Source organism: Amphiprion ocellaris, chromosome 17 (assembly GCF_022539595.1).
Source record: "Amphiprion ocellaris isolate individual 3 ecotype Okinawa chromosome 17, ASM2253959v1, whole genome shotgun sequence".
NCBI classification, from domain to species: Eukaryota; Metazoa; Chordata; class Actinopteri; family Pomacentridae; genus Amphiprion; species Amphiprion ocellaris.
In genome coordinates this window covers 18,342,762-18,368,035 of record NC_072782.1, presented here as the reverse complement: position 1 = coordinate 18,368,035, position 25,274 = coordinate 18,342,762, and the positions used below count along the sequence as shown (strand labels likewise).

At 38.2% G+C, this 25,274-nt stretch overlaps 1 protein-coding gene across 1 annotated transcript; it reads right to left on the bottom strand.

The window, feature by feature from the left end:
* Window positions 1-846: 846 nt before the first annotated feature.
* Window positions 847-25,054, bottom strand: dmgdh (dimethylglycine dehydrogenase). The gene is made up of 16 exons (XM_023273053.3): window positions 24,834-25,054; window positions 24,356-24,524; window positions 19,843-19,941; window positions 19,601-19,765; window positions 18,370-18,574; window positions 11,475-11,723; window positions 10,544-10,742; window positions 9,163-9,332; window positions 8,911-9,064; window positions 6,270-6,435; window positions 5,984-6,114; window positions 4,922-5,139; window positions 3,487-3,644; window positions 1,997-2,056; window positions 1,758-1,892; window positions 847-1,662 (listed from the first exon to the last, which is right to left on the bottom strand). The coding sequence occupies exons 1-16, from the start codon at window positions 24,947-24,949 to the stop codon at window positions 1,450-1,452; spliced, it is 2,607 nt and encodes an 868-aa protein (XP_023128821.2). The 5' UTR covers window positions 24,950-25,054; the 3' UTR covers window positions 847-1,449.
* Between the last annotated feature and the right edge of the window lie 220 nt (window positions 25,055-25,274).

Genomic DNA, 25,274 nt, shown 5'->3' with positions numbered 1-25,274 from the left:
TTTCAACAATGATTTTGCAATGATAGAACTTATTAGAATAAATATTGTTGGTCATAATAAATTAGGAACGTACCTATATATATTTAACATTACATTTATTTCTGCATTTGATTTTAATATTTATGTAAATAATATTGTATTGACAAAGGTAAATATTTTTTTTCTTAATATTATTTTCGTGAATGACAACCACTATCAAAGTGTAAAAGAAATAAAAACAACACTAGCAATCATTATAGTTATTACTAACATTTTATTTACTATTGTATATAGTAAAGTATATAATACAGTTTTTTTAAAGTTTATATTGATATATTTTTATTTGTATTATGTATATTGTTGTATTTACTTAATTGTTAATAGTTTAAATAATTCAACAATAATAATTACTATTATTATGTGAAAGATAACTAAATTAATTTGCATCTTTTAAGAATTATTATTATACTATTGTTGCCCTAATACACTTTCTAGTTGAATATAAATATCGTATAATAATAAATTAGGAACCCTTTAAGTTTCTGCTTTGGACTGTTCATCAGACAAATCTAAGTATTTACAAACCCCACTTTTTCACATTTCAGACATTTTTGGAGAGAAGACAGATAACAGATGAATCAATAATGAAAATAACTGTTATTTGAAGTAGTACATTGGATGTAGTGTTAAAGTAGTAATATATCTAGTACTATTTTACATTGTATATTTCTGATATCAATACTGATATTCTTATCAATTTCTTATTTATATATTCTAAATTGTATTGTACTATTCTAAAGTCTACATATGCATATTACACAGTTTACTGTATATACTATAAACTAGTGAATGGGAGAGGAGAGGGAAGACAGTGAGTGAAATGCTTTAATTATCAAGGCATTAATGTACATATTAGTAAAAAAAATAATTACAAAAGATTTACAAAAAAATCTTTGTACAGTTTGCAAACACTCTCTTTCTTTTGGATATTGGTGTTTCTATATTTTGTTCCACTTTTCACAGTTCCAAAGTGCTCCTCTGACTGTAAAAAAAGAAGCAGCAGCAATTCTTTTTATCCGAAGAGCACAAAAGCCAGATTTCATTCAATACATTTAGCACCTTTCTATCATTCAACTATTCTTCACGTAAAGGAAACAGTTGACACGTAAACCTTATCTTTCTCTTTATGGAATTACAAAAAGACAATTATTCTTCCAATACTTTAAGACACTGTGGTACAAGAACTTCACAGTTGTTGCTGCTCAGAAACACATTCATAAGACTTCACATAATCTGTTTTTACTTCTTCCTCGTCAAGAGAAAGTTTGTTTTGCTCCTAAACTGGCCACTGATCTGAGGATGTGGAACAGTTCAGCACATGGTTTTCTTTCCACGCCATACTCTTGTTTATGATCACATGAGGATTGTTCTTCATTAGCTGCTGAGAAACTGATCGAGGACGGCCTGTGTCTATACTTTGCCCTTTGCCTTCTTCTGCAGCCGGGTCCGTGTGGGCTCGGTGAGGACTAAGGGCTCCTGGATGACCATGGCTTGATATTTCCTCGCCAGCAGTTCCACCTCCACCTTCTGGCCCACAGAGCACAGCTCCAGAGGCAAGTAGGCGAACGCCAGGCTCTGCTGGCTGCTGTAACTGTAAGCTCCAGACGTTGTGTTTCCAACCACCTGAAAAGGAGAACAAAGGATGCTGGCTGAGTGTCAAAAAAACACAAAACAACCAACTAAATGGACATGATCTATGACATTCTGTTGTTTCTAACCTTGCCATTGTGCCAGATGGTCTCATTCCCTTCAGGGTCGATATCGTCTGTATCCAGGGAGATGTAGGACAGCTTCCTCTTCAGGCCCTTGGCTTTGATCTCCTGAAGGGCTGCTTTGCCAATAAAGTCAGCAGGCTGGACAAACAAAAGACACAAACCATATGTGTTCAGGTTGTGAACTTGTTCCCAGTTGCAGAAGAAATACAACATGAAATGTTTGACATGAGCAGCACCGTTACCTTGTTCAGTTTGATGAAATAGTCCAGTCCAGCCTCCAGAGGGTTGGTGTCACAGTTCATCTGTAAACAACAAAACGATCTGATTAACAAAAAAGCATAACCTGAGCTACTTAAAGGTACAGTTTGGGAAATATGCCTTTAGACTGTAAACATCACACTGTGAAGATGGATCCAATAAAATCTGTGGCACCAACAGGCTCAATTTCATTTTCGATGAATATGTTGAGATTAGTTGTTTGGTCAATAAGATAATTACTTTGCTGTCATCGAGGAGGAAAGAAACTAGAAAATAGTCATATTTAAGAAGCTGAAATCAGAGTAATTTTTTTCTTCAAAAATAACTCAAAAAAGTTTCAGGAATAACTCAATAGTTGACAACTAATCAATCCAACAGGTGCTTAAAAAATTGAGGTGTGAATGCGAGTGTGATTGGCTGTCTCTATATGTAATCCTGTGATAGACTGGTGACCTGTGCAGCTGCCTTCGCCTCAAGTCAGCTGGGATAGACTCCAGCCCCCCTGCAACCCTAATGAGGATTAAATAGTGTATAGATAATGGATGGATGTTTGAATATCAAAGCTCAACAACCAATATGGCAGATCATCAAAAACACTAAGCTAATTTGTCTGTCTTACGTTCCTCAGTAGTTCTTCTGCTACAAAATCCAATTGATGTAGTTCTGTTTTTTGAAATCATATGAATACATGTAAAGGCACACTGGTCTCTGTTCTCACTGTTCTCATCATTTCAGCATAAAATAACCAGGTTTAAGGAATTTAATACGCTGTAAAAATTCTTTTTATGTTTATTTTGACTAATAAGGCCAGCAGGTAAAGTGTACTTTATTTTGAGAAAACATGTAATTTCCCCATGTGAATAATGAACTGGTTAAAAATGTACAATTTCAGTAAACCTGGATTTTCTTTGGTTTATTGCAGCCCTAGAGCAGCCATTTAGCTTAGCTTAGCATAGTATACATAAGGTGAAACAGCTTGCCTGTGTTGTTCCAAAGCTCACTAATGAACACAGTATTTCTTATTGTTTCATGCCCTACAGAATCACAATGAGTTGTTATGTGCCAACTATTTCTTGCCTGGAAATGTCATTGTGTCCAACAAACTTCAAGGAAGTCCCCCAAACCACCCCCAGACAATTTTAGGTCGGTTTATTCTTCAAATGTGATGTTTTTGTTGATGCTGTAAAGTATAGATATAGGTTGAAAAGTTGTGGGGAGAGAGAGCCATATGACAGCCACCTGATCTGAGTGTTAAGCCACCAGATGCTTCATAGGTGGACATTTTTCTTACCTTTGGACAGATCCAGGCTAACTGTTTTCCTCTGCTTCTAGACTTAATGCTAAGCTAAGCTAACCATGTAGCCAACAGATATGAAAATGCTGCTAATCTTCTAATCTCACGCTCAGCAAGAAAGTGAACGTGGCTAATATGTCCGTATTTCAGACTATCCCGTTACAGGTTTTGTTTGTGTACCTCAGCTCCCCAGCCTCTGAAGCCCTTCTCCAGTCTGAGGGAGTTCATGGCGTATGTGCCGAAGTTGTCGATGCCTTCGTCTTTTCCTGCTGCCATGATGGCCTGATGCACAGCTGCCATGTTCTTCTGGTCAATGTAGAGCTCCCAGCCCAGCTCACCTACACACATATAATATCACCTTAGCCTGTGTTCATATACACACAGCACCAAAAAACATGTCTAGTAAAAAATCTGCATATTGCAATCTAAAATGTATGGACGCTACTAAAAGACAGGAATACGTAAGTTATACAATAAACATAAAATATTCATGGTAAGTGGAAATTATCACACTTTTTTTGATTCAAAGTTCTGATTTAGTTTCCTCATAATTTTGACTTTGTGAATACAATGTATGTAGTTTGACTTTATTGACTTTGTGTCTAATATCTGAATCGGTATCCTGTATTGTTGTCTCTATAATAATGATGGTTTGAGAAAGTCCTAATACCAACTTAACATTTGTCATCATTAATATCGGCATTTCAAAAACTCGCCTCAGTAATTCATAACATTCACTTAACATTTCATATTTTTGCCTCACCGAGTCACAGTATGTCAGTCTGACTGATTTCATTTCAATATCTCAAACTTCTTCTGAGTAACACTGACTTTGAATCTAATTGTTTTGATTTAGTATCTTTTATTTCTGTCATAATAAGTCATTATACTCACTTAGAATTGCATGTTTTTGACATAATGTCAGTTTGACTTCTATTGTGTCAGTATGATATCATTCGGTCATAATTTTGACTTAGTGCCTCATTGTGTCACTAATATTGTATCAGTCTATCATCATTTAGTCTGAGTCAATCATAATATCTATTTGGTATCTAATATTTTTCACTTGGTGTTTGGCATTTCTGTCTCGCAATTTTGACTTGGGATGTCATAGTCTTTAGTGTATCAGTGGTGCCTTATTTTAGTCTGAGTAAGTCATCATTTTTACTGTCTGGGTAACTCTGAATATTGACTTTGTATCCATGATTTTACACTCAGGATGCTGTATTTCTATCACAATAAGTCAGAATTTTGACTTGGTAGGTCAAAGTTTGACTAATAATGTCAAAATTCTGTTTCAGTAACTCATATTATTAACTTTGATTCAGATGTTTTTGACCTGGTGTCTCACGGTCAGAGGGTAAGTCATAATAAAGACCCAGCAAAAATTACCTAAAAAAAAGTCTAAACTGATGCAACACAAGTATTTTTATGTACCTTGTCTAGTCTTTCATGTTTTGTTTATGGGTTTTCACAGACTAAAGAAGATTTAACTTGCACCATCTGCTAATTCTACTTTTATTTAAGTGATATTTTTCAGAAGAGTTATGATTCCTCTCCGGTAAACCAACAATCTGCTTGACCTGTTTGACAAAAAGCACAAAGTGTACACTACCAGTGTAGGAGATCCTGATGGCCCGGACAGTGACGCCAGCCAACTCAATGGACTTGCAGTGGAGAAATTTGAATCCAGCATCACTCATATCCTCATTTGTTAGTTTCTGGAGAACTTTGCGCGAGTCTGGTCCTGCAATGCCGAGCACGCCTATATCATCTGTGACGTTGCTGATATCGACGTCATATCGGCCCTCTACAGCTTCTCTTTCGATCCACCTGGGTCGAGTTAAAATCCACAGAGAAAATACACTTGAATACTGCATCATTAACATCTCTGCATATTTTACATCTGATACATTTCAGTTTATCGGACAAATATACTTTCTGCCATGAGTTCTAAACTTCACAAGCTAATTTGTGACCACCAGAGGTCACTGCATAATTTAAATTCCCCTTCTCTTGTTCAGGCTGTGGTAGAGTTGGTTACACTGAAGGAATGAAGATGAATGTTTTAATATACCTCCTCCCAATTGGAACAAAAGGAGGGGCGTTGTGTTAGCAGCTGCTGAAAGGTTTTAAGTTTCTACAAGATAAAACTGTGAGAGAGTTTTATTCAGCACAGCTTGAGGTTCAACTCTGGCCTGGGTATGTGAGACTAAGAAGGAAGAGTGTTTGCTTATCTATGAACACTATGAGCTCTATGTGGGGAGGTGAATACTGGACATGTATCTCCAAATGTGCACGTATGTACGGTTTTGGTCATTAAGCACTGATTAATTACTGTTAAAATGCATGAAAATGCTGCCTCAAAACTGGCATTTCTTATGAAATGAAGTCCTTATGATAGCAGAACACCATGCTTCTGTAAAATCTAACTACAACTCACTCTGTTGCAAAGAAGGAAGAGGTTTTTTTGTTTAAATTTAAAGGCCTCATCGAGTGACAGTCAAGTTTTTAACATGTGCATATGATGATTTTATATGCTAGAAGACATCATGAATGAAATAAGCAGTCAATGTAATGATGAAGCATTTCCACATTTTTCATGCTAAATTAGCTGCTGCTAGTCTGACTATCTAAAATGAGACTGTTCCTGTGCAGATGGTTTGATGTATTTCACCTGAGGTCATGTAGCTCTGACCCCGAGCCTGTGATGAGCAGGAACTTTCCTGGTTCCAGCTGGGTGATGGTGACCTCAGCGTAGACTCTCCCATTGGGTGTCAACATGTGGCTGATATTAGTTAAGCCCACCTGAAAACACACAAGTTAAAGGACACCGTCAGAAAGACCATTTGTGGAAAGATACTGGATCTGGAACCAGCAGACTCCTAATTTTTATTACACATTTCCTGCTATGGCAGCTGAACAGTTTACGTTGATGTTCATGAAGCGTACATGTGCTCTACCTTGGGCATGGTGTTAGCGAACAGGCGATCCAGCAGCTTGTGTGAGTCCTTTCCCTTCACGATGAACTTTCCAAAAGGCGTCAGGTCGATCACTCCCACCTTCTCCATCACCAGCCTGCACTCTCTGCCAACTGGTCCGAACCAGTTTGTGCGTCGGAAACTGGGCCTGAGCACAGCAACAAATCATGATCTCTTTATTTCTCAGTCAATTATGTTAACAAGTGGTAACTTTTTGTATTGGCATTTTTTGTATTAGGTTCACTGTGAAACTGTTGTATGAGTATAATGTATGAACACTGGCCTACTGCTTACAAGACAGAAAATAATAAAGCAGCATTGGATCAGATGCTGTCTGTTGAGTGGGTTGTCGGTTCAATCACTGGCTCCTCTGTTTGCTAAAGTGTCCTTCGGTACAACACTGAACTCCAAAGTTGCTGCCGATGGCAAGCAAGCACCTTGCATGGCAGCACAGTGTGTGTGAAACATATTTTAAAGTGCTTTGTCGAACTTTGCTAAGGTTAAAAGGTTCTAGTAAAGACCATTTACCATATTAACAAACGTTTAGAGTTATGCTAGCAGTTCTGCGAGGATGCAAGCATTAATCAATTGCTGACATAACATGCTAACAATGACACACAACACGAATATGTACAATATTAGTTTAACTTGTTAGCATGCTAACACTGCCTAATGAACAGTAACCACAAAGCACAGTTGAAGCTTTGATCAGACTTCCTTGTGGAGGCCCAGACAGACAGCTACAGAAACCACAGACTCAATTTTCACTATAAACCCTGTTTCCACACATCATTGTATTATATTTGTATTATTATATTATACGGATTATACGCTCATGTGTATGATGCAAGGAAAAGCCTCTCTTTACAGATAGAAATTTCACTGCAACCAGGGGAGAGAAGCAATTCTATCGGATTTTATCATCTAATTTTATGGATTATGCACTTGAGCAAAAACAACACATAACGCAAAATTAAGTGAGGAGGTTTGGCCTGCCAAGTGTAAGCTTGTTTGTGAAATACTTATACATAATATATATGAACCACTGTGCATGCACTCTATATGTTACAAAACTAGCATGTGTAAAACTAGCTCAACTAGCTTCTCTGTAATTACATGTTTAAAATGGTCACACAGCTGAATAGAAGGAATTACTCAAACACACCAGAGATAACAAAGGTTCCCATAAGAATGAATTTGAGTTCCAAACGTCTCGCTAACATACACAGAGCGTTGTGAAAATTAAGCCTTGCAGACTCTGGTGGAATTGTGGGTGTGGCAACATTTTTGTCACCCAAATGCTAGCAGACCCCTCATGTTAAGTATAAAGCCTTGATTAAACTCCAGTGTGAATGAGTACACGGACTGCTGCTGACATCACTTGATTGTTAGTACATCATTATTTTAGTTGGCAGTAGTCTGCTTGGAGGACAGTACAATTCTACAATTTCATTTAGCAGACCCTTTCATCTAAAGCAACGTACATGAGAGTAGAACAACACGAGGTAGGTAAGAGGCACAGCACTAAGGACCTTGCCAAAGGCTGTGCCAAAGTCAGGGTGTCAGTTACTGATCTATCCAGCTGAGAAAGTGTTGCAAACATATGCAATAGAACGCATACATATACACCTTACTACCATTTGTGTGCACTATTGTCCTAATTTTAGGCTGCAGACCATCACAGACTTGGGTAGATAAATTTATGTCACACAGACAATCACACACTTGTAGATGCAAAAGATATAAGGACCAATTCATGCATGAAAAAGGATGCACACGAGCGTTTGTCCAAAATTTCATGGCAGTTGATCCAATACTTGTGGAGATATTGCAGCATGGAGCAAAGCTGCTTGCACGGCTAAAAATACATCATGGGTAAAAAAAGGGAAATGAAAGTTACATTGTAAGATTATGACTATGGAGTTTATATTTGTAGAGACTAAGACGTCCATGTCACAGTTATGAGCCAAGTACACAGCTTATAAGAGGGCCAACTGGATTGTAGACTCAAGGTCTGGCAGGAGTCCACACACTTGGCGGATTATCTCAGGAAATCAGCGACTGTGTGGTTTAGAAAAAAGACTGGGATCCTACATGTGCACCCACATGTGTTGTTGAACATTAGCAGCTGTCCTGTTCTTTCAATGAGGCATCTAAATGGTTCTCTTGTGCTGCTGCTTACAGTTAGTGAGACTGTTCCATGATGTGTAAGCTGAAATAACTGAACTTAGGATGTCCCCCTATTTTTACTCAAAAACAGTATGTCCTTATTCTGACAAATACAGACACAAGCCAGTGGTCTTTCTCACACACAAGGATGATTGCTATGTGTATGTTGCATGTACTCTTGGAAGGAATTGTGATGCTAATCTACAACACTGTACTCATCTACCACCACTATATTCTTTGTCTTTGACCACAGCAATGACAGGGCTTTGTAAAAACAAGAAAGTAGGAATGAGTGATTGCTGGCTAATTACAAGACTGCAGCAAATAAATGATAGGAAGTGACAAAAGTAATGCCCAAGAACATTTTCTTCAAATGACTATTTGAGGAAATGACTACAAGTAGCTGACCTTGCCAATAAGACAAACAGACACTGTTAGATATGGACAGTCTTACTTGTATCCGGTCTCATCTCCAGGTTTGTAGAACCAGTGGGGTTGTTCCCAGCCAGCATGAAAGCCCATGGATCCTTTGTCCTTCAGCAGCTCATAAACACCGCTTGTCCTTGAGGTTGGCCGGCCAGCAAAACGCTCTTCCTTGGGATAACCAACTGGAGAGACCAACAAGATGTGTTTCAGTGACAGTAAAGAGACAAGGCTTTGTCCCAGGAAGGCTGAAAGCAGTGTAGTCATCTCATGTTCTTCTTACCCACATTGTTGTAGCCATAGGACTCTCGAGCTTTGGCGCACGTAAAAGGTACGTCTGTCCACTTGCCGTAGCGGTTGGGGTCGCATTCAATCAGGTCATAGGGAGGCTCGCCATTCCTAATCCAGTCACTGAGGAACTTACCCATTCCACCAGCATGGATAATTCCATACCTGAAAACATAAAGTCCATGCATTGACCCTTTGACTTTTGCTTGAGTGTAGAAATACCATTTGTGTAGGGCTGCAATCTTCCAATTATGTCTAATTTCATCAACCGTCCAAAGATATCCCATGTATCATCATAGAGGAGTAGAGGAAATCAAAAATTATTGAATTTAAGGAGCTGCAATGAAAGGAATTTGCCTTTTTTATTTGAAATATTACTCAAACCAATTAACCGATTATTAAAATAGTTTGTGATTAATTTAATACTTGACAACTCAACAATTATGTAATTAATCGTTGCAGCTCTAACCCGCAGCTATCTCCAACCCCATGTAAAATGCCATCCTGAGCATCTGGAATGTCAAAAATATTTATAGTGCAACATGGAAAGTGATTTTGTCACTCTAATATGTGGTGTAATCAAAAAGTTCTGGAACGGCACCAAAGCGCATCAGGCGCATGATCATTGCTCAACATTTACAGGGTTGTGTATCATGAATTCGTCCCCCAGGGTTGATGTCCTGAGGCAGCTGAAGGAGAACACTCAGCACAAAAGATCTGAAGCATGGCCTGTGGCATGATTTATCAATGAACTCAGCACCATAGCACAAGTTTTCTGGTCACAACAACAGAGTAGTTTCTTCCCACCCACACACTTATCAGATTTGTCTCCCAAGATATCCTTTCTATCAAGTTGAAGGGTTGTCATTTTAACAGTTTTAGGGATTCATCACTCATCACAGATGGTGCTTAACATGTTGGCATGATGGTATTTCCAGGGAGGTTACAAGCAAGGCAGGAGCACTGGGAGCAGAGTATCACTGCACAAGTAGACTTCTTCAATTGGAATGGCAGCCAAATTTGAATCAGATATATTTGGGGTATTTATAGGTCAATCTTAGAACCTTTTGATCAAACCATGTTTTATCCTTGGTCTCACACCCATTTGCTAAACAACTATGCTCTAAATTTAAAACCTCAGTCCTCAACATTTTTCTAAATCTGAATGTTGATTCACCTTGGCTGTCAAAGATAACAATAGCCTTAGAAATTTTAAGTTTTAAAGTAAACCTTGATAGATCAAGGTTAGGTCAATCAATGGACTGAAATAAAAAGACTTAACTGGTGTTACTTTAGACCTGCACCTGCTGCTACTGCAAGCTATTACTGGCTTGCAAAGATGCACCTCACAGTTTGAGCCCTGATTTCATACACACCCAAAGCCAATGGCAGTCCAGTAGTTGGAAACTCCCTGATGTGGTCCAACCATGGGCAGCAGGTCAGGGGTGTATGTGATTGGTCCAGACACAGTGTTAATGATGTCAGCTTTCTTCAGCACAGGGACCATCTCCATGGCCATCTCAATGTGCTCCATTATCCTGTCAAGGTCTGACTCAAACAGCTCCTTGCCAAAGCCTGCAGCGCCCAGACAAGAAAGAAAAAGAAAAACACAGTTATATGTAACCCTCTGAGCTCCAAGCAGAGTAGTTGTGTTTGGCTCCTGTCACATCTTTATTCACTGCATTATATAAGTCCTGCACCACTACGGAATTAGCACAACTATGGCTAGAAGGAGAGAGAACTCAGAAATGCCTTTTGTGCAGTATGACACAGTTACAGTACAGCCCTTATTTTTTTTATGATATTGAACTACTTACAATTTAAATTACTTTCCTGAATGTCTTTCCTTTTATCTCCTGCTTGCTTGAAAATATCAAAAACATCCCTAAATTTTTATCATGTGAATGTTTATTGCAACTGAATGGGTTCATAGTTACAGTGACAAGTGCAAAATCTTTTTTTTTCTTTATTAACAAATATGGTTACTGCAAAATGTTTATTTTTGAAAAATGTTTAAATAAGACGTAGAATAAAGTGATTTTGATGAACTCTCGATTTTAGGCTTAGATTTGGACATTTTTTCGCATTGAACAGCACACAGATAAGCAGTTCGAAGACCACCTCACTGTTGAAAATCAAGCAATTCAATCTGTTTTTACTGTGATTTGGGCAGCCATTTTTAATCGAATAATATGTCATTACAACCCAGATTTTGGGATTCAGAGGGTTAACCTATAAGACATGTAAAAAATGTGCAAAAATATAACCAATGAAGGATTCTTAATAGATCCTCCAAGGCAGACAAACCTGGAGGTACTCCCTCTCTGACCCACGAGTCCTGCAGCACCATCTTCTCCATCTTCTCATATGGGCCAAACAGCAGACCGTCTCTCTCCTGACGCAGGTAGTAGGAGGCCTCCAGGTCCCTGATGACAGCCAGCTCCTTCTTCAGAGCCTTCACCTCTGGTACTGTGGCAGTCACCACGTACTGGTGATGCACCGGGATGGTGGGGTGTTCAAACCCAATCATCTTGCCCACCTCGCGGGCCCAGAAACCTAAAAACCAACAGAGATGTCAAATGTCAAATCAGCTGAAAAACAAGCTAAAGCTGGCAGTCCCTCATGTCTTTACCAAATGGGTGATGTGTTCAGAAGTGGCATTGAGTGAATGCATTGATCTTTTCATCTAAATTTCAGGAAGAAAGTGTACTTTCCAAAATGACAAACTGTTCTTTTGAGGCTATCTTGCTTCCACTGTATGATTCTATGGAAAACTGGCTGTACAACTGGTAACATTATGTCCTAACCGAACCCTCCATTGCATATACATTTTATGGGGCCTATAAAGTAGAGTTGACCTCTCCTGGTGGACACACAAAAGTCTGATGAATGAATCTGTTTGGAAGCAAGGTGTCACACCTCCTGTAACACCTCCTGCAGCACCTCCTCTCTTTATAATTTGTTAGCTACAATTAGAAGTAGACGAGAAAATAAACACTTTAACATTTAGGATTTACCCAGTGGGTCATAAGTTATACAGAACAGGGCACATAAACCATCCTGTGGTTTTAAGGCTGAGATTTAAAAATCAAATTTCCTATTTCAACCCATGCAAACATACAGATGCATCCAAACAACCAGCAACAAAAATAGACACTCAGCAAACACAGACAAAAAAAAGGACGTGCAAATGTGAAAATGCCCCTTATTTAATGTCAGCCACAAGAAGCTAAGTTAGGAGTCACACCACAAGGATCTAATGTGGAAACATGCCAGCATTTAGGAGCCAAGCACAAATGCAAACAGGGGCTCAGAAAGTATAGCGTATGATTTAAAGGTTGTGTGTATATTTTGCAGTCTGTAAAGGAGCTCTAACAGTTAGAAAAACAAGCCACACTATTATTTCAGAAGTCTCAAAAAGAAACATGAAATGAAACAGCAGTAAGCCTCAGTGGTTTACAGTGGTGTACATTATGTAACAACAGCAGTTTTCCCTCATGATGTTGCAGTGTGCAGTAAGCAAATGATATCAGGCTGAAGTCACCTAAAGAAATGTTGGTGTACAAGTCTGAAACAGCAATCTCTCCTTGATTGGTGAATAAAGACTGTCAAACTCCTTATCTAATGCAAACTCTTTCCACTTAAAAAAAATATTTAGGTACCTAAAGTACAGCACATCCTGGTTTATAAATTAACAGCCACAAAACAAATATGCTGTATTTAGAGTCTCTCACTGGGATAGTGAAGGATCAGTGTTCCAACTCAGCTGCTGTGACCTGAAGTGTGAATCTGAAGCCAGCTGGTGCACTTCGACCTGCTGATCTCTGTTGCTGTCTTCAGCAGTGTGTTGCAAAAGTAAGTTTTACTAACATCGCTCTTCGTTTTTTAAATTTTTGCCTTCCAAATTATGTTAATCTTTGTTACCACATTCAAATCTGCAGGTGATTGACACTGTAGGATCTACTTATACACCATTTGTGAACTCACGGATGGATTAGGGGTGCATTCACACAATACTGATAAGATCCCAGGCTGTTTATGCAGGAACCTGTTTACCACATGCCTGTACACAGGGCCGATTAACTGAATTACCAAGGAAAAATAGATGAATGGAGTCAACCAGTTCACCAAAATAAAGCAACCTCTGAAAACAAGGCCAGCTTTGTCCACATCAGCTGTCCGCACAATTGAAGTGCTTTTCAGTTTGTGGTTCTCAACTCGGAACAATCAGAACAATTTGTTCATAACGTCACAAGCAAATCAGTGATTCATTATATTTATTGCATTTATAGCATTGATGGTATTTCTGTAGTTAGCTGGCGTATGTGGAAAGATTTGCAAAATTAGACTGACATACTCAGTCAGCTGAAACTTCTACTGTAACACAAGGGAGACTGCAAAAACTATAGTGTCATCTATGCATAAAGCAAGCAGAAAAAACTGACTGAGCCAAAAGTAATTAATAAACAAATCACACAATAAAAAGTAGTTGCACGTATTTCTAAAGTAAACATATGAATTATTTAGCTAAATGTAATTAATAAACAGTTAAATTCCAGCTAGCTAAGATAAATGGTGGGAATAATTAGCTAAAAGTCACGAATAAATAGCCTAATCATAGCTTGACTGAATTAATTGATTAATTTTAATATGGCAAAACATAAGTGGATATAGGTGAAATATCATGTTAATTAATGAAGCTATAGCTAAACACTTCGGACAGCTAAAAATCATGGATAAACTGTTCAATTAAAATTGATACACGGTTTAAAAAGTTAGCTAAACGTAACAGATAAGTGGTCTAAATAGCAGTCTACAAATAATTAATAGATATCTAAAAGGATGGATAATCAGGTAGAAAAGTTACATAAAAGTAGGCTAATAGATAAATGTTTGAAATAGAGTCAAGTAATGTGCAACAGGCTGCTAATAGCTAACTAAAAGTAATGGGTACACGTTCAAAAAGTGAGCTAAAAAAACTGCGAAAATTGTTTCAATGGATAAACAGGGGAAATAGTTAGTAAAAATTGGAAAACTGGTCTAAATAATGACAAAAAACAATGAATAAATAGTTAAATAATTGGATAAGCTGCTTCAGTAGTAAATCCATAAAGAGACAGTAAAGTTAACCAAGTAGTAGAAAATGGATGAAATAGTTAGCCAGTAGTTATGGACTAATGGTAAATATCATGATAATGGATATACGCTGAAGTAGTTGACTGATAAACAGACTGAAAAGTTAGCAAAAAGCAAGCTAATATTAATTAACAAACCACTGACAAAATAAATAAAAATAATGTAGAAAATTATAGAAATAACTGAATAATGGGTCAAACTATTGTCATTTTATTGTAATGGATGGGTGAAATTGCTAGCTAACAGTTGTTGCTAAATAGCTAAATAGTTGATATCAAAGGATAAACTACAGAATTAAAATGGATGAACAGTACAAAATATTAGCTAAAAGTAATGATTAAATTATCTAAATAGGGACCTAAATGTAATGAAAAATCAGTTTAACAAACAGATAAACTACTTGGGTGCTCATACATAAAAAAAAAATAATATTAGCTTAAAGAAGGATAATGGATAAATGCTTAAATACCTGCAAGTAGTTGACAAACAGTTGAAAATGGTAAGCAAAAAGTAATAGATAAGTGAGCTAAAAATCATGTAAACTGTTAATGTTGTTAAAATGGCTATTTAGCAATTAAATATGGAAGAAGAGTTGAAAATAAATGAATACTAATTGAAATATTTGTAATGTAGCTAACTGGCTAAAAACTGGTAAAGGTAATAGATAAACGTCTGAACTAGTTGACTAAAAGTAATGGACAAACAGTTGAAGTATGTATCAAATGAAACAGCAGTTAAAATAGTAAGCTAAAACTTATCGACAACTGAAATAAATGATGGATAAACAGTTAAATTAAATTAACACCTAAATTAAATGGGCAAATAGTTGAAAATAATTTTCTAAAAGTAATGGATACATAGTTGAAACATCAATTTTCTGTTATTGCAAATGCTAAAATGAAGGCAAACTTCAGCAAATCTCCTGTCATGGTTTGTACTTCCATATAATACTAAACACTACTGTACTAAACAGCACTGGGTGCAGGGTATATCAGACAGAAAAGGTTTGATCTGAAGGATATTGTTGATAAGTGTATACATTTGCAGGTTTCTAGGTGCAGTTTGCTCTTCACACCACAGCCAAAACATTGCCTCCTTTCTTCAGTTCACAGAGCTGATACAAGGAAAGCGATCCTGTGGGGTCATATACCAGAGAACATGACCTTTAGCTTTAATTAAGGCTCTCATTGGTCATGGGAGTCTAGTTTATTGGGAGAAGGGGGCTCCAGACTTCTCCGCAGTTTGCAAAGTTTCAGTGAATTGGATTTGTGAAAATTAGATGTGCTGGAAGGAAGACGTTGGATGGACAAAGAGGCTGGTTGACGCCCTGTGGAGGCATCGCAAAGGACTGGGAGAGATAAATTCTGAAAAACAGGCCAAGAAGGAGCACAGAAAAAGAAAATTGTGAAGATAGTTGGTGTTATGCAATCTCCACAAAGCAGCCACTTGTGGGTTTTAAATGAAAAAAGTGAGCACAATGCATTTTTTAAAAAAAAGCTGAGGTTGCTGTTGCTTCTTGGGAGTTGTTTTCTGCTTTGCTATGTGGGATGTTTCAGAATGAAATCTTAAACTTGCTGCTTTCCCATATGGGTTATTTCTGCAGCGCAGAAAACTGAGGCATCTGTCATCAATCTTAAAGCCCCAAAAAAATACAAATACAAAAGGGCAACATGAGCGAGTATAGGTTTGTGGTTGTACTTGCAAAAGCCCACATTTACCCAGACAACCTATGATAGAAATTATTAAGCATGCAAACAAACCCATATTCATGATATCTATACTAAACATCTAATCTGATCAGTACAGCTAAACAGCAAACTGATGTATGCAAAAAGGGGCATCAGCACAGCAGCAGCAACAAGCTAAAAAACGTCTGTCAGGAGGTGTGCATGTGCTGCCGCTTCAAGATTGGATGAAATCTGAACCGTTGGCCTGTTTGGATTGGCTGTCAAACACAGTGAGGGCAAAGGCCAGCAGGGCCGCAGCACAACTGGCTTCAATCAGAGTACAGAATGTGCAAATTCAGAGAGAAAATATGGAGCAAGTAGCTGTGAATGCAGCTGTGGAACATTTGTTCTGCTGTAGCTTCATGCTTGAGTGCAAATTAGTGACATTTTAAAGGACAAAGTTTCATGTTCTCATGTGAATGCACAATTAGTTCATTTTGTATTGTTGCTGCAGAAAAAGGGGCGACGAATGCAAAATGTCCATGACCTACATACTGTTATTTGTTACGCAACAGGCTCCACAGGGGAGAACAGACTGGGGGAAAAGACTGAGGCAAATTCCTGAAACTTTGCCAGATAAACAAGCAACAGCAGCAGGGATGAAAGGAGTCGTGGCCAACAAAATCCCCCCAGAACTGGTACGACCCAGTTGAAGCCAAGAGTTCCCTGAACTTCGCAAGCAGTGGTCTGAGTGGGCAAAGATCTCTGACAGTAGGGAGCTCACAGACAAGATGTGGTGGAAATTAAAAATCTCCTTTTCTCCCCACAAACAATTCAGATATTTTGTAGCACCGGTTTTTTCATACTTCACATCTGATTAGGACTAGACTAGGGCAGCAGATTAGTTCTGCATGTAATGTGAATCATCACTGTTGATTGATTTGATTATTTTCCCAATTAGCTGATTACTTACTCAGGCGAAAAAATGTTCTAAAATGATGAAAAATATTGAACAGCATTTCCCAAAGCCCAAAATCTAGGTATTAAATTCTTTGTTTTGTCAACAACCCAACCACACGTTTTCAATACTGGAAGACTCTACAAACTATAGATATTTCCATATTTGTCTCCTATCTGTCCTGTAAACAGAGCCTGCAGTTCAGCTGAAAAGTCACTGAATGTTGTCATGGCTGACTCACAAATGACTTCACAGTTGTACCAAACAATGCAGGATTTTTACCTTTTTTTTTTTTTTTTAACAGAATGTTGTTACTGCTAATCATTCAATTTATAAACAAAGGGATTTCAATGAAATATCAAGATTTTAAGCTACATTTGATTACATTTAATGAAGTTGTATGTCATGAGAAATTCATTAAACGTCAGAAAATTGAAAATGTTCTCACAGTTTCGGGCTCTGAAAAATTGTTCATGTCTTTAAAACTTTTAGAGGGGATTAAATATATTATCAAAAACGTCATTCAAAGTTAACACTTATGACTGTCAGGAAGTGATTTTGTATATAAAGACGTTTCTAATATTCAACCATTTCCTCTTTATTTCTGAGACAGCACAGCCCTGATCTGGCTGTACTAACAATGTTCTATCAGTCTACTGATTTGTAGCAGAACTTGAAGTCTATTTTCTCTTTTTGCTAACATTTTGGTGAAGCCAGCTTTTATACAGATGGAGGAGCAGAAGAAGAGGCCGCCTTAATTGGCAAAGTTATCTTTAATTCTAATGATGAAATATCACGAGCATGTGGCCTTCACCCAGCTGCAGCTATAAAGCAATAAAGTAGGAGTTGTTGCATGAGACCAGTTTTGACCTAATAAGCAAAAATAATGCCAAATGTTGCACCTGAGATACATTTTCATATGCTTTTCTGGCAGGAAACAAAACTAGATATATCACCTGAAAAAACAAACTTCACAGAAAAACCTCAATTTCAAATAAGTGTCATTTATATTGCATGGATTGAAAGATTGTTGTTCTTTCACACACCATGTAGTTGTTGTATGGAATTTTAGTTGATAATGAATTGTCATGCAAGTAATTAACACTCACTTTATGTCTCTTAGTTTCAGGCTAGTGATATTTTTATTTTTCGACCAAATCCACAGTATTAATGTTAATAAAGTTTATATTGAAAATCAGTCAATGAAATATGAAGCACCTTGAAATGCTGCCAGAAACCACAGTAGAAGAAGGAGGTGCAAAACAGTGATATTTGTGTTAGTGTCAACCAGGTGTTTATAAGTAAGTTTATGGAAATAATTCTAATGATTATGAAAAAATAAATGAATAACAGACAGCTAATCAAATCCTATAGGTAACTGAAATTGGATCAAAGTTCCTGATGTGTTGTGGATGCAGAATGTAAATGTTCCGGTACAAACCTGCTGTGTTGACAATGCGATTTGCACGTATTGTTCCGTGAGGAGTCTGGACATCCCATTTGCCGTCAGACATTTGGCTGAGGCCGGTGACGGGAGCTGGATTGTAGATCTGAGCACCGTACATACGAGCTCCAGCAGCCAGAGCCATAGTCAGAGAGTAGGGGTCGATGTGGCCATCTCCGGGGGTGTAGAGGCCTGCCAGCACCTGAAAATATGGAAACAAATTGAACATGCTGATCATCATAAACAATGAGGTAGTGGTCAAGCCTGTCTGGAAATATCACTGCCTAAACTCACCTGATAAAGGTCTAACAAGTAAACCAGCTCATACTCTTCAGGCTGCAATGTTTATCTCTATAAATGCAAATACTCATAGTAGTAAAGTGGATGGAACTACAAAGTATCAACAAATGACTTCTGCTCTGGATCATTTAACATAGGAGATCTGTGAGCATTACTGTGCTAACCGGATTTCATGGTAAACTGCCTAATATTAGATTAACTGAAGGGTTTTGTGTGTGAAAAGTTTTTTTCCTGGGTGTGATTCAAAATAGAAAGGGTTCTTCCTCTGAGGAGTCTGAATGTGCTTTGTGAATAAGATCTTAATCATTAACATCACGAGATGAAAGGTTGGAGGTCAATTTTTCAAACACTATAACATATCTGTGTTATACAGAATGAACCACTGACCAGCAGAATGATGAACAGAGTAACTGAAATTCTCCTCAACAAAAGTGAATAATACTTAAAATTTTAGCAGCTTTAGCAAGACGTTTAATTTAATTTTCATTGAAATCCACCACCGTGATTGTTTACAGTGGCATTTGTGGGATTTGAAGCACTGAATAATTACATATTGAAGGTATAACATGCTAACTTGACCAAATAGTGAGCGTTAGATGTGGTCTTAAGAGGATTTTTTAAAACTTTGGACAAGCAAGTGATCTTGATCTTGTCTTTGCAAAAAAAAGAAAATACATCAGAAAAATGGCTAACTATTTAGCTTTAAACTTCCAGGTTATTCAAAACCAGCAACATCTGACTGTTGAGGTTTGGATGGTACTCTGGATAAGTGCTTCATAACGTCACACTATGCTGCTTGAAGATGAAACATACAAACCGGAATGTGGGAAACTTGCCAGCCACTGTGGTGGATGATCATTAGAAACAGCTTAATTCAGGACATTGTTCCACCAATCAGTCCATAAATAATCCACATGAACATACAGACCTTGTCCATATTAAGCAGAGGGAAAAGCTCTTGGACTTTTTCCGGTCCGATCATGTACTGCTCCGTCACATGCCAGTGTGTGCGGGTCATCTGGTACCTCATCTCATCCACTCGAGCTGGTGTTGAAGCAATACGGACACTGCCGGGTGTGTGCAAACCCACAGCCTGCAGAGAAACACAACATAAATCTATGCACACACCTATGTACCGTAAAGCTATGAAAGATGAGCGAGGCATCTCACCTGTCCAGTTTCAGCCTCCAGGTTCTCGTACAATTTAAGGCTGTCATAGTGGATTTTCTTCACATTGATGCCGGGATGGTAATATGTTGTCAAACCAGCCTGAAATACAAACAGCGGCAGAATTAAAACTCTGAGCCCCAAAACCTGTTTGTGGGTTTAAAAGACGTGTCATTTTTAAAAAGTAAAATACATTTTTAAAAAAATACACTATTAGTCAGAGCCAGGAACTGCAAAAACAGAAAGATCAGTCTAATTTTGAACTTGCAACAGTCTACCATCATGATCTGCAGTTCCGTCAGAAATGTCAACCAAATCTAAGCTTAAAATCATGAGATTTTTATTAAACAAAAAAAATCATCACTTCTTGGTACAACAGTAAAGACCTAACTCACTAAATCCACTTGACAAAAATGAAAGGACTTTTCAGCTGAACTGCAGGCAGTGTCTATAGTTTTTCAGGGATTAGAAGTGATGTGTAACAACCTGATGATGATTAGCTGCACACAAAACTAAGCTAACCTGGCAGGATTTGTTAGAATGCAAGTAACGGACACATAAAACAGAAATTAGCTAACCCATGTTGTACATTTACAGTTAAGCTAAGCTGCTTATGTCTTTCATCAGGAGCTGTAAATTCGGCTTTTACACAGCTCGGTTAGGTGATGAACATACAAGCTAACAGTGTTTCACCACAAAAGCCTGCTTTATTAGTCTGCCAGCAAGCTGGCATTAGCATTAGCTTTAGCTAGACACAGATGATGAAATAACACACTGTGGCGCAGAGGCAACAAGTGTCAAAACTAGTTAAAAATATAAGTAGTTAAATATCCATAGTATGTAAGGTCACTATTTCTTTCCAGTATTGGTAACACATGTAGCCACTTGGAAAAATATTGTACATCTTTTGTAAAACAGATATTTAAAGAAATGTGACTTATCCTTCTTTATGATTCCTGGCATTGTAACATTGCTGTACTGCACCATAACACTAGGCTGACTCATGTTACAATGAGTCTCCTGTGGATGATGCATCATCTCTAAAACTCTAAAGCTGGGCACCAGTTACAAGTATCTGGAATAAACTATTGATGAGGACCTTTCTCTCAAAGTTCATGTCAAAAATCTGATCTCTAAATTAAAGGTGAAGTTCAGTTTCTTCTACAGAAACAAGTCATGTTTCTCCCTCAGAGCCTGGAAGCTTCTGATGTCAGCTACTTTTTTGCCAATACTTGATTATGGTGATTTTGTGTATATGTGTGCTTCAACCAGCTGCCTACAGTCCTTAACTCCAGTCTACCTCAGTGCTCTAAGGTTTATCACTGGTTGTAGCCGCTTCACCCACCACTGCAAATGGTATGCTAAAGCTGGCATGCCTTCCTTGAATGTAAGGAGATACACACACTGGATGAGTCTGATTTATAAGGCGCTTCTTGGCTTGGGTCCTACTTATTTATGCACTTTTCTTCGGAGAAGTGAAAACCGTTATGCCCTATGATGACATGACATTTTGCATCTCTCTGCTCCTCGTGCTCGAACTGAAAAGGGAAAAAAAAGTTTTCAGTTACTCTGCCCTCTTGGATAGATATTGAAAAATTGTTACTGTAAAAATAACTCCTGTATTTTATGTATCTAATTGCTTGTATTTAATATTTTAATGTTTGCTGTTATTGTTATCTGTCTGTTTTTGTTTACTTTGACATTTGCTGCTGCTTCTATTGGCCAGGTCATCCTTGTGAAAGAGGTCTTGATCTCAATGGGTTTTTTATCTGGTTAAATAAATAATAAATAATAAATAAATCATTAACATTACCTCTCTTTTAGCTGCAGTTTTGGTATCCACCTACTTTAAAAAGGGAATGTTTGGCTTTGTCTGTTTACCAACTGGTTGCTAACTTTGTTGGCCTGCAGTTTAGTGATGGAGTCAGTTTAGAAGAAAAACATGGGTTAATAAAAGAGGCTTAATCATTCCCTAGAGTTGAGGAGAACTGTAGCATTAGGTGATAATTTTCTGTCTGTTCACAAGGTGTGCACTTCAAAAGTTTTGGGACTGTCCGTGCTTGTCTAAGTCACATGTGTTATCAAGATCAAAACCTGTGCTACACATGTTGTTATGACCACTGGTAAGACGGTGCACATTTGTGATTTCTGGAAGAGATAGCAAACATTGTACTCTGTGTCAGTCAGCAGGCAGGATGATCCAACCTCAAGTGGAAGATCATTACTGATGACAAAAGTTGAGTCTGCAGTTACCATCAAGAGAAGAAACAGCAGATTTTTACAGCGAAAGAACTGCAGTTTCCAAGACAAGGGGTGCCAGGTCAGGAGCACCAGGATCATGCCTCTTTTTTCCTCAACATTGTGCAGCACAAGTTTGTTCCCCAAGATTGAAGTATGAAGGTAGTGTTCGACTGGAACATCCTGAGGAGTCTCAGGGAGAACATTTGGTGTAAACAACCCGAGCTGTGGCATGATGACATGTAGGTCTTCAAGGCTCGGTGTGACCCAGCCCCAACAACACAACTGTCGACCTTCATCCCCCAAGTCATGAGATTTGGCTCTATGCAAATTCTTCCTCTTCTCCATAATTAACTTCAAGTTGTGGGGTTTCCTTTTTGGCACAGTTTAGGAGATTCAGTGCCTATCGTAAATGGAGTTTGACATGTTTACATAACAAGACATCCAGGGAGCATTACATGTGTTACAGGAGCACTGGGAGCAGAGTATCGCTGCACAAGAAGACTATTTTGATGGGGACAACAGCCAAATTTAAAACAGGTTTTGGATTTTTACAGCTGTAGTGGATCAAACTTTGAAATAAATATTAACAATAGCAGCTGTACTACTGGATCTGAGCCTTGGAATACCACTTTAAACTATACTATAACAAAATACTAAGCAAAGGAGTTTCAGATTATTGCTAATAAAATCAACCACCCTATCTTTATCACGGTCTCTCTCCTGTAAATCAACTGTAACTCATGAAGAGGTCAAAAAAGGCATGTGGGTTTCTCTGTGTGCTTCTGTTTCCTCCAACAGCCAAAAAACATGCACCTAAAAGTATGAACAAAGTGCACCTTTCTTCTTCCCCAGTGCATGCTGGGAAAGGCTCCAGCCCTCCTGATGAAGGGAGTAACTGAAGTCTCCCTCTCTAACATGGCAAACATATATTTATAGCAAGAGAGTGTCGAACTTGTAAATGAATGACGGACAGTGTGGGAGCGCAAGTGGGTCAAGTCCTCAAGTGCCTTGAAAATTTATACTGTGACAGCTGCCCTCGATGGAAACGGTGGAACTGTCGAACGACGCAAACAGAAATGGCTGTAAACACCCTCACTAAATAAGGCTTTCGAGGAAGAGCACTTCTGTATTTTAGATCTGTAGTTGGATTAAAGGCTTAGCAGCCAGTTACAATACAACCCGTAGGGCATTCTTTGGCACTAATAAACTGACTGACTTACTACTTTTGTTTCTTTCTATAACAATCAAGAATATTGGGGCATTTTTCACAACTATTAAGTAAACAAAAATGATTCAGGGAAAAAACATTTAAGTCCAAATAATTAAACAAATAGCTGATTAGTTGATACATATTTTTCAGAAAAAATTCAAGCCACAATTCTGAATATTGCCCATTCCCAGCCTATGCTGGAAATGGCCCTAAATTGTGAGAATTTGCTGCATTTCTTTGTCTTATAGTCATTAAAAAATAATCAGATATGCCCTATTATCAGAATCAATTGAATATTTCAGTCATTTTTATGAAAATGTAATATTTTCTTGTCATATACAACAGAAAATAAGATATTTTTAGGCTTGGGCTCTTAATTGGACAAAACACCCAATTTCAGGTTGTCACTGTGGGCTCCAAGAAGTAGCAATAGCTGTTCTCACAAATGACAAATTAATTCATACGGAAATATAGTCATAAGCGAAAGGATTTTATGTGTAACTGCTGCTCAGTTAATCTGACCAATTTAATCACACAACTTGGGCTTTAGGAAACTGAGATGACCACTATCATTATTTTCTGAAATTAAATCTGGTATTTTATTGATAATGTGAGGATTTCTAGTAATAAATGACAGAAAATGAGAATATTACTAGGTTTGGGGCTTTTGGTCGGACAAAAAAAGCAATGCAAAGTTGTACATTTATACTGTGCATGCAAGAAAACAAAAAGAAATTCATAAATGTGGAAAATTATGATAAGTTGCACATCTAGGGGTTATTTGAACTGTTGAGAAATTTTGACACGTAACGTTTTGGCTTTTAACAAATTCTGATGGACATTTTCACTTTTTTCTGAAATTAAATCTTGTAACTTATTGATAAAGGTAACCACATAGTCACAGACCAACGTGTTCAAAAAAATGACAAAAACAGGCCTTGTGTCAACATTTTCTGCTGCTGCTGTGAAGAGACCCTGTAACACAGACCACCTGGCTCTTCATGAACATAGGGACAGCAGGGTGTTTGCTCTGAGATAAAGCAATGCAGAGTTTAGTGGACGTACAGCGTGCCAGGTGGATCCAGCTGTGAGCTCAGACTTCTCCAGCAGCACCACGTCCTTCATGCCAGCTTTGGCCAGGTGATAGGCCAGACTGGTGCCCACACAGCCGCCTCCAATGATGACCGTCTCTGCGGTGTCCTTCCACCTCTTCCCCAGAGCTGAGGCTGCACCGCTGCGAGAGAAGGCACTTCAGGTGAACCACTGCAGATCCATGCAACAGTGCATTCAGTGGTCTATTTACAGAGAGCCACAGCTTATAATGTTATCATACCTGCAATTGGAGAGCATGCTGAGCATATAAAGTGGCATTCAATGACTTCAAGTGTAACAGCTGCATGTTGCGCAAAGTTTTGCTGCGTAAATCAATCACCTGTGCAGCACTTAGTGGCAGGTTTACATCCACATTTATAAGTGATAAACCTATTTAGTGGGAAGTCTCAGTAAAACGAACTTTCTCGTGAGTAAAACTGAACAATCTCACCTCTCTTCTGCATGTTTCCTTGAAGTGCAGTAGATGGTCCTCAAAGGAAGCCGAGCAATCCCTCGACACGCGGATAAACCTTTGCGCAGCTGTGTTAAGTTTAATATCCGAGACATTTCGGAGGTTAAAAAAAATAATTGTGAAAAACTACAAAAGCAACTCAAAGCATCACCAGCCCCCCTCTCCGTGAACCCCTGTACTGCCCCGTGTAGTTACAAATATCCCACTTTTGCGCTGACAGGCGCTTTGGCACGCCCACAGGTCAGAACCAAGTCAGGACGAAACTTTACCCAGATCAGCCCTCAGACAGGTTAACGCTTTGCGTGCCGAGACTGTAGATGTAGGTCACACAGCAGCTGCAAAATAACTGCAGTGAAAGGTTAAATATACTGTTGTAATAGGGAAAAAAACGAACAACCCAGAGGACTCTAACCATGCAAA

Bases quoted from the DNA above. Each gene is read 5' to 3' on its own strand.
- dmgdh (XM_023273053.3), bottom strand. From the start codon at position 24,949: ATGTCTCGGATATTAAACTTAACACAGCTGCGCAAAGGTTTATCCGCG. The intron at 19,942-24,355 runs GTACGTCCACTA...TTTGTATTTCAG, and splicing joins CTGGATCCACCTGGCACGCT to GCTGGTTTGACAACATATTA. The intron at 1,893-1,996 runs GTAACGGTGCTG...TTGTTTGTCCAG, and splicing joins ATTTCATCAAACTGAACAAG to CCTGCTGACTTTATTGGCAA.